Source organism: Notamacropus eugenii, chromosome 2 (assembly GCF_028372415.1).
Source record: "Notamacropus eugenii isolate mMacEug1 chromosome 2, mMacEug1.pri_v2, whole genome shotgun sequence".
Lineage (NCBI taxonomy): Eukaryota > Metazoa > Chordata > Mammalia > Diprotodontia > Macropodidae > Notamacropus > Notamacropus eugenii.
This window is the reverse complement of record NC_092873.1, coordinates 439,887,947-439,905,467: the sequence shown is the minus strand read 5'-3', so window position 1 is coordinate 439,905,467 and position 17,521 is coordinate 439,887,947. Positions and strand designations below refer to the sequence as shown.

Here is a 17,521-nt window from a genome sequence, read left to right as displayed (position 1 = left end):
GATGTTATGCCGTCTCTCTTTTCTGCTCTTCCTTTTGTACATGAAAATGTTTGTTTTTGTTGATGTTTGACATAACACATTTTTAAAATAGTGTATCTTGAAATCTCTTGAAAGTATAAGGTCAGGCAGTGAAGAGCAGAGAAAGACAGGGAACCAAGTGCTGAACTCCATGAAAAAGGAGATAAAATGACCTGGGTGATGGTTTGTAGATTACAGTCACCATGCTGTAAGTTGGATGGTAAATTTTGATCTCCTGGACTTCAAAGGAAGCGAAGTTTGCTGAATGGGGGCAGCAAAGAAGAGACAGTGAATGAGGAGCAAGGAAGTTAGTAAAGAATGGCATGAGCAAATAGGAAATGGACAACAAAATGGACAGTGAGGAACCTCACGATGATGCCATGTGAGGGCTAGTTGAAGGGATGTTTATAGCCCGGAGAACAGAAGTGGAGGATGGATATAGTCATTATTTCCAGTTTTTTTGAAGGAGTATTATGTAAAAGAAAGAAGGCAGGAAACAAGCACTTATTAAGCACCTCCTATGCTGTGCTTTTACAGAGATTATCTCATTTGATCCTCACAGCAACTCTGGGAAGGAAGTGCTGTTACCACCTCTTTTTTTATGAATGAGGAAACTGAGACAGAGGTTAAGTGTCTTGCCCAGGGTCACACAGGTAGCAAGTGTTAGGCCAGATTTGAACTTGGGTCTTCCTGACTCCTCACTCAGTGTTGTGTACTACCCAACTACTTCAGCTTGTTTTGCTTGGGGTCCCAGGGCCTAGAATTGAGAGCATTGGTTAGAAGTTGTAAAGAGGCAAAATTAGATTGGCTATAAAGAAAAACTTAGGAAGAATTGAAGCTCTCCAGAAGTGGAATTGTCTTCCTTAGGAGATGGTGGTGTCCTTCTCCTAGGAGGCCTTAAGAGAAAGGTTGAATGACTACATATATAGTTTATGTTGTAGCAGTTCAAGCATGGATTGGATTAAATGACCTTTGAAGTCTCTCTTGCAAATACTGTGAGGCAGAAAAAGTAGAAGATGGGTTTGAGGAGCAGTACTTTATTCTAGTAGATGACCATGACGTTAGGAAGGTGATGCCGTAACATGCAAGTGAATTGGATTTAAGTGAGGAAGGGCTGTGCAAAGTTACCAGCCTCACTTTATCCTCCTGAGGCATCTGGATCCAGTGATAAGATATGGATCAGGATGACTGGAGATAGCAGATGCAGAGAGAGACCATGGCCTTTTTAAGCTATGGTCTTTCCCAGGTCTCAGTTTGACTGAGGCAACATCCATTTAGTGATTAAAGTTATGTAAGAAATGAGGCAAAAAATAGTCTCTTTTACCCAAAAAAAAAAATCAGTCTGGGAAAGGAAACAAACAATTGCTATTTACATTCACTCTGGGTCATCAGGACCCAAATGGGACCTGTTGTTGGCTACTCAATGAGAAAATGCAGAAGGCGTACTTGAGGAGCAGTGAGTAGATTGGCTTAGCAAGAGCAGAAGGGAATACTTAGAAAAAAAGACCTAAATATGAGTTCTTTTATTCTCTTAAATTGACAGTATTTATTAACCTATTTATTGAATGCTTATTTGATAACTCCATTTTTTTTTACTATGTTTTGCTTATAAATGTAGTACTGCTTTTCTATTGTGACACTTGCTACATTGTAAAGAGAGTAAAATATAATTACAAAATTAAAAAAATAAAATAATGTAGAATATAATTTTGGAACTTTTACAGGGATGGAACTCAAATAAGACCACTATTTTTAGATAATAATTATTAATTCTAATTGCATTTTCCTTAAAATGCAGCCTCCAAATAAATTATATCTTTCATACCAAGGCTCAGTTTCTTGCCTAATACTTTGTAATCTTTGGCAGTACTTTTCTAGTACTTACTCACTTGTTAATTTTTCCCATGTGAATCCCAGAAGTGGTAGTAGTAGTTATCCATTTTGATAAGCTTTGGGAAGTTGTTTATTATAGCTTTATTATCTGAACCTAAAAAAAATAGAGTTAACTATTGTTCTCAGGTTGAAAAACAGCTGCCTTGATACCTTCACCAACTGCTGCTGTTCTTCCTTCCTTTGACTCTTACTTCCAGTTGGAAATCCAAGACTGACAGGTCAAGGCTAGGAGTCATCTTCATAGAAGTGATAGCTGAAACCGTAGCAGTGCCTCTGCATAAGGAAAGGTGCCTTGCTAGTTGCTGCTATTAAAAATTGTAATGAGATATCTTGGAAATCAGTGGATTCCCTCTTAGCAGATGTCTGTAAGGGACTGCTGCTACATTTCTGTTTGTCTTGACTGTTTCAGATGGACAAGTGATGTTTAGGATTGGGTTGATGCTGACCAATCACTAAACATTTATTAGTTAACTTTTATGTACCATGTATTGTTCCAGGCACTGGAGATAGACAAAAGAGCTCCTTTCCAGTTTCTTTAATTCTGTGTGAAATTGCTGAAAATAAATGTGTAGACAAAGAAATGAGAAAGTGACTCTGGATATATCTTGGGGGTATATTATCAACGTGTCATGATCATCATAACACTGTTAATAGTAATAGTTAACATTTTTATAGCAGGTAGGTTCTTTTACATATATACAACAAGCCTGTGAGATAGGTACTATTATTATGTCCAGTTCTCAGATTTGAAAATGGAGAATAAGTCAGTCAGTAAACATTTATTATATTTAGCACCTACTATGTTCCAGACTCTCCGGTAAGTGCTGGATGACAGTTAAGAGAGATGAAATTATTTTCCTATTATCACACAGCAAATAAGTGTCTAAGGCTGGGTAAAAACTCAAGTTTTCTTGAATCCAGGTTCAAGCTTCTAATCAGTAGAGCCCCCTAGCAGAAGGAAGAATAGTCAGAACTAGGAGAATAGAGCCTCAGGGAAACTTTTCAGAAAAAGCTAATGAGGGGCAGCTGGTGGTACAGTGCATAGAGGACCAGTGCTGGAGTCAGAAGGACCTGAGATTAGATATGGCCTCAAGACACTCACTAGCTTGTGATCCTGGGCAAGTCCCTTAACCCTGATTCCTCCCCACTCCTGCCCACCCTCAAAAAAATAAATGCTGCAGAGACATCAGGAGAATAAGCACTGAGAAAAAGGCCATGGTCAGACCATATCTGTTCTCTTATATTTATTCCTGGACATCACATTTTAGCAAGAATATTGAAAACCTAGATTATATCCAAAGCAGCCTAATTAGGATGATAAGGGGCTTTTGAGATGAAACCACACCAAGATTAGTTGAAGGTCGGGGGGCTGTTTAATCTGTGGCAGGGGAAAGGATGTGAGAAGAAGGGAGATGTGATCAGATGTTACTAGTTTGAGAGGTTGACAAGTTTAGATTTGATGTCAGGAAAAATTTCCTAACAATTAAAGCTATCCAGTTGTGATATGTTTCCCTTCCTTGGAGGTTTTCAAGCAGAGCCTGAACACCATTTGTCTGATATGTCGTCTTAACAGTTTAGCTCTGGGTTGGATTAGATGGCTGTTGAGGTCCCTGCTAACTCAACAGCTTTTAAATTCTGTGATTCCAGTCCTGTCTGGTGGTCAGAGTAGGAATCTCTACCTCAAAGTAGTCCTAGTGCCTGGCTGGTTATTCTGAGCTGGGGCTCCTCTGCTCCAGTGCTCACTCACTCCAGTGCTGAATAGGTTGTCTCCTTCGTATTTGAGTTTGGAGAGAGAGGGCTTAGAGAGAGTCTTTTTGCCCCAAATGGCTGCTGATGTCAAGAGATTAGAATTTCCCTGTTAGAAATTGCCTTCTTGAACATTAGGAGCTTTTAGGTGATGCTAAGTATTTAGATATATGTCTGTTGTCTTATTTTGCGAATACAGCTTCCTTCCAAATGACCCTAGGGTCATGTCTTATGTAGGCCATTTTGTTGGCACCCTTTGAGGAAGGCATGTGGAGTGGTGGGGATCCAACTAAGTGGAGAAATAGTAGTATTAGATATGGAGAAGCATGAAATGGGTGAACTTAGATTTAGGGAGGTACAAAAGGGAATCCAGATCGGTTTTCAGTTGAATGCCACACTAAGAATGTGATAGCATTGAGGGAATTAAAAAGAAAACACAGTGTAATAAATGAATGAGGGTAATGATGAAAAGGGAGGCCCTGAAAATAGCTCTAATCTGAGTATTTCTAGTTTTATGCATATGGGGCCAGTATGAATACCTAAATCAATCAATAAATATTTGTTAAGTGACTTCTATGTGCCAAGCACTATGTTCAGCTTCAGGGATACAAAAAAAGGCAAAAGACAATCTCTGGCTTCAAAGAGCTTACAATCTAATGAGAGAAGGAACATGCAAAGAAATATATACAAAGCAAATTATATAAGGATAAATGGGAAATAATTAACAGAGGGAAGGCCCTGAATTTAAGACAGGTTGGGGACGGCTTTCTGTAAAAGGTAGGATATTAGTTGGGACTTAAAGGAAACCAAGGGAGGTCAGTAATCAAGTGGAAGAGGGAGAGCATTCCAGGCTTGGAAGATAGAGAAAAGAACCAAAATGGAGAAATGGAGTATCTTGTTTGTGGAACTGCCTGAAAAGACCAATGTCACTATATCGAAGAGTGTATGTCAGGGAGGAAGAAGAAAGTAAGTAAGAAGACTAGAAAGGTAGGAGTGGGGCTAGGTTTTTAAGGACTTTGAATGCCAAACAGAGCATTTTTAAAATTTGATTCTGGAGGCTATACAGAGCCAGTGGTGTAAAATTGAAAATTGATTTTAATCTATTTTGCTAAGATTTAACCTGGTTGAAACAGGTATCAAAAATACATTAGTAGTTCATTATTATATCATATATAAGTAGCTTTTTCCATGTATAACATTTTGCCTTGACTGAAAAATATAATAAAAAAATTATTTAAGCAATTTCTTTGTAATTTGTTCTCTTGAATGGAGGAATATCATATTTGATGGTCTCAAAAATAGTTGTTTAGTGTTTTCTTAGTGCTGTTTCCCCTCATTGATTTGCTTAGCAAACATTTTATTTAAAGATAGTTCTGATGTAAACTTTAACTTGTCTAAGCAGTCACAATGTCCAAAGCTGTTACTGTGTATTTACCTTCTAAAGATTTGGAATAAGAGGATTGTGGGTTTGAGTCCCAGTGCTTGCACATACTGCTTACCTCATTGGACAAGATCAAGACCCTTGCCCTCTTAAGTCTGAGCTTTAACAGTGAGGTTAAACTGTTTGGTATTTTGAAGTCCCTGCTATCCTGGCTTAAAAATCATAGAAGCACCAGTTTTTTGTTTTTATCTTTCTTCCCTCCCTCCCTCTTCCTTTGTTCCTTCAACTGTGTTTCAAGGGCTGTCATGTAGATGAGAGTTAAACTTGTTCTGCTTGTTCCTAGGTGGTAGAACTAAGTAAGACATTGATGGAAGTTACGAAGAGGCCTATTTTATTAGAAAGGAAAAATTTCCTAAATAAAAAGACCATGGACCTCCCTTGGGAGGTACTGAGTTTATTTTCAGTAAAATTCTTATCTATTATAACCTACTATTACCCTAAGGAATACATTTTTAAGTAAAAATAAGTAGTTGTCCGTCCCCCCCCCCCCCCCCCCCCCCCCAATCCCTTCCCTAGTAGAATGTAAAATCCTTGAGGACAGGGAACTATTTTGTCTCTACCCCAAGGACTAACATAGTACCTGGTGCATAGTAGATACTTGATATGCTTGTTGAAGGAATGCATAAATATTATTTCACATCTCCTCACTGAGTACAGTTACTTGCTTTGTATAACCGTATGTTTTCAGAGTAATAGAAATAACCAGTTAAGGGTCATTAAATTTGACATGACCCTATAAGAGGAAGTCTAGTGGAGACAGATTAGGTTAGGGTTAGAGTGCATTAGAACCAAGCAAGAGAACCTCCTCTACTGATCCACCTGTCTGGGTCATTTAAGGCAAATCTTATTTGTAGCAAAAGAAGCTTTCATATTACTCAGTTACTACTTATTCATGACTTCTTATGTTTATTGGTGTTCCTCATTGCAGATATCACTGTCTTTCTCTTTGAGAAGAAACTCACTTTACTGAATTTATTTCCAAAGAATCATTTAAGTAGTGCTAAATTTTGCCTTATTGGTTGTAATTATTTCAACTTTGCTTTGTGCACTGCAAGTTTTACTTGATTAGGTGGTATGGTTTAACTGCCTGTTTTTCAGATTTCACTTTTAATTGAGTATTATGATGCCAAAACTCAGAGTTGAAATTTCCTACCAGCAGAATAAACTGGAGATCTGGTGTTTCCAGATCAATAGGAGAATGTTTAAAAATCTTTTATCACAGTGGATTCTGTGTCTTACATAATTCTATTGCCCTTCAAATAAACTTTTTTTCCTATTTTATGGATGCCATGTACATGTAATTCATGTTTTTAGAAAATTGATGAAAAGTCACTACTTAAAAATAAATTCTGATAAATTTTCCTTTTGCCTTTTACCTTCTCTTTTTTTTTTTTCTGCTGCCTCCTTTGAAGTCTCCTTCCAAATGGTTTTGGAAACTGGTTCCTGTAAGTTTGCCCAACTGCTTCACTTTGATCTTCATTTTAACTTCATTTTAGAATGGCTTTGTCCCATGTCATGCTGTTGTAATTCACTTCATGTAATTCTGCCAGATGATACCTAAAGAAATATTTTAGAATTATCTAGTTATTTTAGGGTAAGATGAGGGAAGATTAAAATGTAAAAGATTCGTTTAGAGATATGTTTAAAATAATGTGAAAGATAAATATCCCTTAGTTAATGAAATAGAAATAATCCTAGCTCATCATAGTGTAGGTAAAAAAGGTTTTTGGTTGTAGATTCTCCTTTGTAACAAGCTTAGCAAGGACGGTGAATACAGATCACAATGAAAAAGGTTTAGACATGTTCTATTTTGACAGATTTATAACAGCCATCTAGTTGGGCAAAGTGTTGATCTTACATTATAAAAATTGACTTTTCCTTAAAAATTATTTTATTTGTATTTTTTTTAATGCAGTAATATGCTGAACAAAATTGTTTAGGGAGGAAGGTGAATTATATTTTTCATTGAGTATTTTTATCCATTACTGTTACATTTGGCATATACATAATGTTAAATTTTAGTTTGACCTATAAAGTTGATCTTTTGAAATTAAATAAATACAAGTATACCATACAGGATGTCCCAGAAGTTAGTCCAGTTTTGAGGTTTAATAACTTCAGAAGTATAAATGCTACAAACTTACAAAAAAACTTGAAAAGCTAATTATTTAAAATTTTAAAATATTTATATTTCTCAACAAAATTCAACATAATTGCTATCTTTTGCAATATATTGCTCTAGTTGATTTTTGAACTTTCAACTGTTGCTCAGTGACTGAAAGAATTGCATTAGCAATCTTAGCCTAAGATCATACAAAGAATGAAGTTTTAATATAAAAAAAGATAGTTTTGACATGACTGTACAAGAAAAAACCTAATAGAGTCAAAGCAGGTGACTGTGGTGACCAAGCAAAAGAACTCTAATGAGCCACCTGTCTGGGTCTTTGAAAGTGTTGTGTATGCAGTGCATAATGACAGGGCACCCCAGCTTGTTAAAATTAGCATTTAAAATTCAGTACTAAAATTTGCGAAGCTGAATAAGTTTTTAAGTAGTTTAAAGATCTTTAATAAAATAATTAAACTTAAATACCATTTTTATAAGTTTGTAGCATTTATTTTTCTGAAGTTATTAAAACTTAAAACTACACTAAGACTTTTGGATTACCCCATGTACCTCCCATTTTTTGTTACAAAGATGCTTTGTTCAGTTTTGTTATTAGAAATAGAAATGTTTTTTATGTATTTTAGAAAAAGAACTTTGGGACCCTTTTTAGGGCCAAACCTTTGGGTATATTTAGAAACCAGGAAATTATTTTTAGGTGGAATGAGATTGAAAATGTATTGACTATTTAAATATGAGATGGCTGGATGGCCCAAAATCTGGCTGATGAATCACATGTGAATTTTGGGGAGCTATAAGTAACTCAGGTACTAGAATTATTTTGCCCTTATTAAATAGCTGATATTTTTTCTAGGACAGAATCTTAAAGAAAATGGATAAATATATTACACTCAGTGTGTTGATTCCCCACTAGTATACTACATACAGTTGTTGCTCTAAACAGTAGAAAACTGTTTATATGTCAACTATAGGATTGTCACTTGACAGGAAATAGTACAATGGATAGAGATTAACAAAATGTCCTTCACTCTAGAGAACAATTTGCTGTTCTTTTAACTCTCAATGACACATTATTTTACCATTTTTAATAATTTTCTACAATATTAGGTAGATGTTAGTACAAAATTCTTGCATGCAGGGACTATTTTCACTTTGTCTTTGTATTTCTGAGATTTAGGTCAGTCTTTGACACACAGTAAAAACTAATAAATTTTTCTTGAATGATTGATATGGTTCTAGATCAAAGTATCTTTGGCTCTGCTTGGGATAGCTCTGGGCAATTTTGGTCTTGGGTCTCTGTCTCCTTAGATTTCCTAGAAGCGGAGCTGAATCAGGTTAAAACTCACAGGAATCCTCAGAACTTAATCATGGCAAACCTAGGACTGGACCTCATTCTGTTTTGTAAACTGAACCTGTCAGGCTCTGGAGCTTGTTCTGCTTATGAGTGCTCCATTAGGTAGTTTTCCTTGGTTTCATTTGAAAAGTGATTAATTCAATTTACTAAATGGTATTCTGCAGTTCCTTAGTAGAAATGAGTTACTTTTCATGGTCAGGCAAAATTTCTTGCTACAGAAGTAATAGTAGAGGACTTAAAAATCTATATCTATATTTTCCTCATATGGTAGTGTTTGGGACTAGATTTACTCAAGGTTCAGAAAGTGCTATAAAAGTAGCACTTACAAAATAGGAGAGAATTTTCTAAGGAAAAAGCAGAGATGGGTAGCAATTTAAAAAAAAACCTTTAAGCAAACATTATTCTATGAATATAGGCGTTTCTAAGTCTAATGGATATTTTGTACATTTGAAAGGTCCCTGCAAAGGGAAAGGATATACTTTCTTCATAGCCCTAGAGAAAAGTAAGATATGTTATGTTTCATTCTTACTGCACATTTACTAGCCAGAGAAACCATATACTTCCAAACTATTGTAACCTCATGGAGTAGTAGGATGCATTTTCCTATTGAAGTAATATTACAAATGATTAGGTTTTTATAAAGGTTTTTTTCAGCCCTAATGTAACTGAAATAATACTGCTTAATATTGTATTAATATTGGTATTCTCTTGCTTTTAGTTTATTTTCTATGGTATGGATATTAGGGAAGAGTAATTTGAAAAAAGAAGATTGCATAATATGTGTATATTCCTGTATAATGATTTCAAAATGCCTCATTTAAGTATTAGAGAAATGTCAATAATAAAATATTCTACTTCTTATTACATGTTTTTCTGAGCCTTTGCTAAACTTAAATCAAAACTAAAAGACTATGTTCCCTGTAAGTGAAATTTTATTTTCTCCAGTCTTATTTTAATTATCTCATTAATTATGAAGTTAAACTGTGAATCAACTTAGTCAACTTAGGTAGAATTGGAAAATTTGGTTTCAGTAGGAAAAACCTAATTAAATATAACTGTAGGCATTTTCAGCTTTTGAATAGTCTATACACTTGAAAGCTCTTGGTATTGTAGTGGGGGTAGGGGCAGATAAAAATAAAAATGGAAATATTCCCACCTGTAAAAATAAGGGGCTTCAACTTTTTCTAACTGCCTTGTTGACAAATTTCTGTGAATCTATGAAATAGCACGTTTCACCATTCAAGCATATCCATTTTGCCATATAACTAAATGCTCAGAATTATTATTTCTCTGTTTTGAGAAACTAATTCCTTTAAAAAGTAAGTTTTAAAAAGTATCTGCCCCTTTTACACACTTGAACCTGACTATACCGTGAAGTATTTAGAAAATATTACTTTCATTTTTCTTCAAGTTGTTATGGGAATAAGAAAATAGCCATTGGTTTCCTCTACAACAGAGTGATTCTCTATATAAAGAAATCTGCAGCATTTTTCCATCTTAAAATTGAGTTGCCTTTATCTCAGTCACTTCTGGACAAAATTCTGTTTTGGTTGGAGGCAGTGTGGTGTGGTTCAACTACTGGGTTTTAGCTCTAATTTACTGCTCGTGAAACATCAGATTAATCACTTAACTTTTCTGGGTCTCATTTTCTTTATTTGTAAAATGAAAGCACTGGACTAGATACCTCTCTAATCGGTTTCTTTAACTCCTTAATCTATGATCCTGTGGGTTTGTTTTTTTTTTCAAGAATTTTTCCTGGTCTTAAAATAGTAATTTGGAAATAGTAACGCATACCTTTAGTTTTCCTCTAAGAAAATCTTGTCACTCTGTTTCTTGTGCCCTTCTTATGTAGAATTAACAACTTTGTTACAAAGAGAAAGAAAATTCAGTGTTATCAACAATGGGATAGAATTGATAGACTGTATACATATTGTTGTCCAGAACTTGGTTGTTGGTGTTTTTATATTATCAAGGTGCAAACTTTTAACTAGTTATTGAACACTATTAAAATTATACAGTATATCCCCAAGTTTTGTTACTGTTCAGTTGTTTTAATTTTGTCTTACTCTTTTGTGACTCCATTTGGGGTTTTCTTAACAAAGATATAGGAGTGGTTTGCTCTGTTTCCTTCTGTAGTTCATTTTATGGAGGAAACCAAGGCAAACTGAGTTAATGTCTTGCCCTGGGGTCACACAGCTAGTAAGTGTCTAACACCGGATTTACCCCCAGGTCTTCCTGAGTTCCAGACTCCAGACCCAGAGCTCTATCCATTGTACCACCTAGCTGCCCTGTTGTAATAATATTAGTAATCTATTAATACTTGAAAGTTGCAATAAGACTTTTGGGATAACACTGTATGTGAGCTTTTTAAAGGTCTAAACTGAATGGTAAATTATATAAATTGCAAGATCATATACCAATATTTAAATAATTATTCTCTGGACTTTGGTGCTGTTTTACATATTTTAATTTGATAAAAAATAGTATGTTAATTATACAACAAAAATATATGGATAATATTAATCTAATCGTATGATTATATAGCAAAATGATTATTAGCTTCAATTATTCTGGATATATATTTTGCTAGTAAAATATTAGTTATCTAATAGTATTATGTTTGTTTGTTCCATGTGTCACTAAATGTATGTCTTATTTTAATTTTTTCCCTTTACATGATAGGCTCGTTACAGGAAAGAGCCAACACTGCTTAAGCAGCTTCCTTGCATTCCATTAGTAGAAAATCTCTTGAAGGATGGTACAGATGGTTGTGCTTTAGCTGCCTTGATCCATTTCTACTGTCCTGATATTGTCAGATTAGAGGGTAAGTTTCTATACTAAATAATTCTGTACAAAGATTCTGATAAATATATTTTTAATAGACACATATTGAAATCTGCCTCTGAGATCATCGAAAACCAACATATTTTACATGTATTTTTGTTTTCTTTTGTGCCATTTCTCATGGGACCATGATGTTAATCTAAATGTGAGCTCCAGTGTTACTAGTGAAGAAGAGTTTGGACTATTCTAATAGCTTCCTGAGTGGTCTCCCTACCTCAGTCTCTCTCTCCCTGGTTCACCCCACACACAGCTGCCAAAGTGATTTTCCTAAAGCATGAACTTGTCTACATTACTCCGCTCCTTAGTAACCCTCCAGTGGCTCCTTCTTACCTCTAGAGTCACATAGAAACTCCTCCGCTTATCACTTACAGCTTGGATCCAACATGCCTTTCCAGCCTTATAATACATTTATTTTTCTTCATTCACTCTAGAGCCAGCCAAGCTAACTTGGCTGCTGTCAGTGACAAGCACACCATCTCCTGTATCTTTGCCTTTCCACAGGCTGGCCTCCCTTGTCAGATCTTCATTCTAGAAGCCACAGTTTCCTTCCATGCTTAGTGCTCATGACCTCCCTTCTGTTGGGCCTTTCTGGATTCCTACCCTTTCTCATGCTTAGTGCCTTCTCCTCAAGATTGCCTTTTGTTTTGTCTGTTCTTACACAGATAGTTGTGGTCTCCAGGGACATGGTGTTCCTTGGAGGCAGCGGCTGTTCCATTATGTCTTTGTGTCTCCAGACCCCAGCGTCTGGCTCTTCATGACCCTTGTTTATGGGTTGGAGAGTTCATCTCCATGATTGTCTTCTTGGGAATGCTCACAAGCCATCGTAGTGTGAGACGGCAGAACGTCCCAGAAGACGGACCTTGTTGTCTTTTGTGTGATCAAAGTCTTCTTCTTTATCTGTCTCCCCACAAGCACATGAAGCCATCTGTTCTTTTAGCCCCAACTTCCTTAAATATTCCAGCTCCACTTGTAATGGGAATATCAGATTAACATGAGTCAGTTATTCTGTTATTCTAGTTGTTCTAGTTATATGTCTATTCATTCGTTAGACAATAACCTCACACTGAAAACACAAGTGGCTAAGTTGATATTTATAGATAGTCTAAAAGATATGTGATTATTTGTACCTTCCGATCCTTTTTCCATCACTCTGTTGCAATTGCTGCAAAGTGGGAAGAGGCCACAAAGTACTGAATGCTACTTTGGGGTTTTTTTGTTTTATGTGTTGTCATGGCCAAAGAGTTCATCACTGAGTATAACCACCAACCAACTTGTGATGAGGTTGGCCTTACCAAACCAGGCTAGCCCCTGGAAACCATACATAACAGTCTTTGGCTGGACCACACTCCAAAGCCTTTTCACCACTGGAGAGCCTGTCAGGTCTTGAGCTTTTTTCTCATGGCTTTTGAGATCCTAGAATCACCTTCATGTCATGATCAGAACTTCATGGGTTATTAAGGGTTATTAGTTAACATTTTAAAGGGCATCAAGGGTTATCAGTTATCATTTTAAACATTTTATCATCAGATAAGCACTAGCATCTCTTTCTTTTCCTTTTCCAAGATATTTGTTTGAAAGAGACTATGTCATTGGCTGACAGCTTATATAATTTACAACTGATTCAAGAATTTTGCCAAGAGTATTTGAACCAGTGCTGCCATTTTACCCTTGAAGATATGCTTTATGCTGCATCATCTATAAAGGTAAACCAAACTATTTATATTAATGTGATTTTAGAAGCTTCATATTGGTTAAAATTCACTGGCTAATAGGGAAAATAGTTGCATAAGTGGCTATGGTTTCCAAAGTTTTATGAAGGATATTGACCGTACTATTAAGAAGATCTGTTTGTAGGATTCTGTCTTTATGTTTTTTACAGTTTATTATTTTTCTCTTCATCTTACAATTAATCTTTTATACATTTAGATGATTTATAGGGAAACTCTGGGATAAAATTAAGGCTGCAGTAAAAAGCATTATTTCACATGTGAGGACAAAACCAACATTTGTGGGAAATTATATTACAACTTTAAAATATTTAACTTTTTAAACTATTTAAAATGTTTTTAGTATTCTTTTGAATAATTTAAAGTGTCATCTTCCAAATTAAAAAAAAACACTAAAATTAAAAATGTTATTTTTAAAGTTTTGTTCAGATGGGATATTTAAATTTTAAACTTATTTTTAGTAATTATGATGATGCCCTTGTATTTGTATAGTCTTATGTAATTTGCAAAGCTTTTTTTACATACATTATCACATTTCATCATCATAAAATCTGTATGAGGGAAGAGGAGCATATGGCAATGAACATAACAGCATTTTATGCTTGAAGACTTTTATGTAGAAGAATGGCTTGTTCAAGGACACAAGGTTATAAGGAACCCAGAACACAACTTAGGTCTTAAGTTTTATAGTCAGTATTGATAATAATCTAAAAGATTTTAATATAAATAAAACCTAATGTTAATGTCACATTTTTATGGTTTTATGAATTATTTCTTGTCCTTGAATTGTATTATTTCACTGTTAATTTATAAAACTATATCTCATAGTATTAAATTTTTTTCTTGGAAATGTTATCTTTTTTTCTCCAATTTTAAAAATATTTTTATTTAAAGTTTTGAATTCCAAATTCTATTCCTCTGTCCCTCCCTAAAACAGTAAGTATTTAGATATAGGTCATATATATGCAATTATGTAAAACGTTTCCTTATTAGTCATTTTATACAAGTAGACTCAAAAGGAAAAAAATGGAGGAAAGTGAAAATGAGCATGCTTCAGTCTGTATTTAATCATTATCAGTTCTTTCTCTGAAGGTGGAGAGTAGGCTTCATCATTGGTCCTTTGGGATTGTCTTAGATCATTGTATTGCTGAGAATAGCTAAGTCATTCACAGTTCTTCACTGGACAGTGTTGCTGCTACTGTGTACGTTTTCCCAGTTCTGTTCACTTCACTATGCATCGGTTCATGTAAGACTTTCCAGGTTTTCCTGAAATCATTCTGCTTGTCATTTTTTATAGCACAATAATATTCCATTACAATCATATACCACAGCTTGTTTAGCCCTAAATGCCACAAAAAGAAAAAAAACAACCAACATAAAAAGTGAAAATAATATGCTTTGATCTGCATTCAGACTCCATAGTTCTTTCTCTGAATGTGGATAACATTTTCCGTTGAACCTTTTAAATTGCCTTGGATCATTGTATTGCTGAGAAGAGCTAAGTAGCACTGTGTGATAATTGATCATCACACAATGCTACTGTTACTGCATACAGTGTTCTCCTGGTTCTGCTCACTTCAGTCAACATCAGTTCATGTAAGTGCAGATTTTTCTGAAATCCCCACCTGTTCCTCATTTCGTATAGCAAAGTAGTATTCCATTACATTCCTATACCACAACTTTTTCAGTCATTCCCTAATTAATGGGCATCTCCTCAATTTCCAATTCTCTGCCACCACAGAAGGAGCTGCTATAAATATGTTTGTACATATGGGTCCTTTTCATTTCTTTTAAAGATAAATGTCTACTAGTGTTATCACTGAATCAAAGAGTGTGCTCCATTTAGTGACTCTGACCCAGCTAACTTTCTAAAGCTGTGAGTTGTGAAACAAGTTGCCAGCCTGCATAGGCAGAGGAAGTTTCCTCACTGGGAATTCCCTTTGCCAATGCAACTACATGCCATTCCAAAAATGTGTATTTTTTAAAAGTATTTTTGGGAAATCTACTTTTTCCATTCTTATATTTCCATTAAGAATATCATCAATAACCTGTAGAAACCATTCTCATAAAGATTTTATAGAAGTGTGAGAGGAATGAGTTGCTTGTTCCTTATAACCTATTGGTTGCCTTTTTAGACAAAAATACAATCAGTGTTTTTTTCCAGTAATTTGTTGAGTTCCTTTTTTTCAGATATCTTAAAAATTAATTAGTTGTTCAGTTAATCAAACAAATATTTAATAACTACCTGCCGTATACCAGGTCCTGGACCTAGACACTGAGGTTACAAAGATGAGAATGCAACAGCTAGCTGTCTTCAAAGAGCTTATATTCCTTTGGGGGAAATAACATACACGTATGAATATATGCAGAATAAAATGCAAAGTGATTCAGGATAGGGAATATATTGGCAACTGAAGCTAAAGGAAAGTCTTCTTTTGAGAGGTAATGCTTGAAAAGAGGAAGGCCTTGCAGGACTTAAGGAATTCTGTGGGACAAAGATGAGGGGAGAGAACATTTGTTGTGGGGTGGATGTCTGGTGTAAAAGCTGGAATGGAGCACCATGTAGGAGGATTGGTCAAAAGGTTAGGCTTGATAAACCATAGAGATCAGGAAGGTTGGTAATGTATAGTAAGACTGAATACTTTGGAGTCAAGGTAATCCCTCAGTGATTTAAAACGCCAGTTTTCTTCCATCACAGGATTTCTTTTTTATTTTATTTATTTATTTATTTTTTAATGTTCTACAATCACTACCATAAAACTTAGATTTTTACCCCACCCCCACCCCCTACCACCTCCCTCCCTCCCCAAGATGGCATACAAGTCTATATAGGATCTACATATACTTTGCTATTGAATACATTTTTCACTATAGTCACGCTATGTAGACGAACTAAAATAAATGTAAGAAATCATATAACAAATCAAAACATAATACACACACACACACACACACACACACACACACACACTCACAAACATGATCTGCTACATTCTGCAAATGAATTCCATAGTTCTTTCTCTGAGTGTGGAAGGCATTTTGCCTTAGAAAACCATTGGGAATTTTCTTTTTAAGTTCTTGCATTATTACGAAGTTCCAAGTCTACCAGAAAAAAACTCTCACACGCTGCGGTTGTTGCTGTGCACAGAGTCCTCCTGGTTCTGCTCCTTTCACTCAGCATCAATTCATATAAGTCTTTCCAGGCCTCTCTGAAGTCTTCCTGTTCATTTCTTATAGCACCAGAGTATTCCATTACATTCATATACCATAATTTATTCAGCCATTCCTCAACTGATGGACATCTTCTTGATTTCCAGTTTTTGGTCACCACAAAGAGTGCTGCTATAAATATTTTTGTACATGTGGGACCCTTTCCCATTTTTATGATCTCTTGGGGATACAGCCCCGAAGCCATATTGCTGGGTCAAAAGGTATGCACATTTTGTAGCCCTTTGGGCATAGTTCCAAATTGCTCTCCAGAATGGTTGGATGAGCTCACAGCTTCACCATCAATGAATTAATGTTCCAACTCTCCCACTTCCTCTCCAACATTTATCATTTTCCTATTCTGTCATGTTTACCAATCTTATAGGTGTGATGTGGTACCCCAGAGTTGTTTTGATTTGCATTTCTCTAATCAAAAGTGATTTAGAGCATTTTTTCATGAGATGGTAGATATCTTTAATTTCTTCCTCTGAAAATTGCCTGTTCATATCCTTTGACCATTTATCAATTGGGGAATGACTTGTATTGTTGTACATTTGAGTCAGTTCTCTATATATTCTACAGGATTTCTTTTAATTTCTTCTAATCCAGATCTTCTTCCCTCATTTATTTTCTTAAATGTTCTTTCTACTTTATCATATAGCACATTAAGGAACTTGGGTCCAAGCCTATATGTGGTGGTTCCATTATCGTCAGTGGTTAAGCTAGGTCACCCAGAAATGCTAGCGCATCTGTCCCATAATGTTCTGGTAATGATACAGCTTAATTGTGACTCAGCCCAATCTTCCTGCATTCCATTTTCCTCTTTACTACTCTTTGTTTTGTTTGTTATTGTTTATGAATGAATGGAAAAGCATCTTAATTACATGTGCCAAGCACTGGGAATACTTGTAGAAAAGCGCGGTAGGCCTTGCCCTATAGGGATTTGTATTTTAATGGGAGGAGACCACACGTATGGGGCAGTGTGGGCCAGGGCAAGATATTTTGTTTCAGAAAGTTACTGGAAATAATGATGGAGTCATAGATGAGCAGACTGAAAACATCCTTTCCAATAGTAATTTCAGTACTGATTGATTATTAGTTCTGGAACTGAAAAGCTAAGATGGAAGATAATAGAGGAAAGGCCAGGCAACTGATAAGAAGGTAATTGG

General features: G+C 35.4%; 1 protein-coding gene across 7 annotated transcripts in view; it reads left to right on the top strand.

Moving 5' to 3' along the window:
* The window catches only part of CAMSAP2 (calmodulin regulated spectrin associated protein family member 2), a 150,557-nt gene that overhangs the window by 94,394 nt on the left and 38,642 nt on the right, over window positions 1–17,521 (top strand). For 4 of the 7 annotated variants that reach the window (XM_072648259.1, XM_072648258.1, XM_072648262.1 and 1 more), the window contains 3 exons: window positions 6,511–6,543; window positions 11,257–11,398; window positions 12,982–13,121. In XM_072648259.1, coding sequence (XP_072504360.1) covers window positions 6,511–6,543; window positions 11,257–11,398; window positions 12,982–13,121 — 315 coding nt within the window. The remainder of the gene's footprint in view (window positions 1–6,510; window positions 6,544–11,256; window positions 11,399–12,981; window positions 13,122–17,521) is intronic. The other 3 variants (XM_072648261.1, XM_072648260.1, XM_072648263.1) reach the window with 1 other exon arrangement.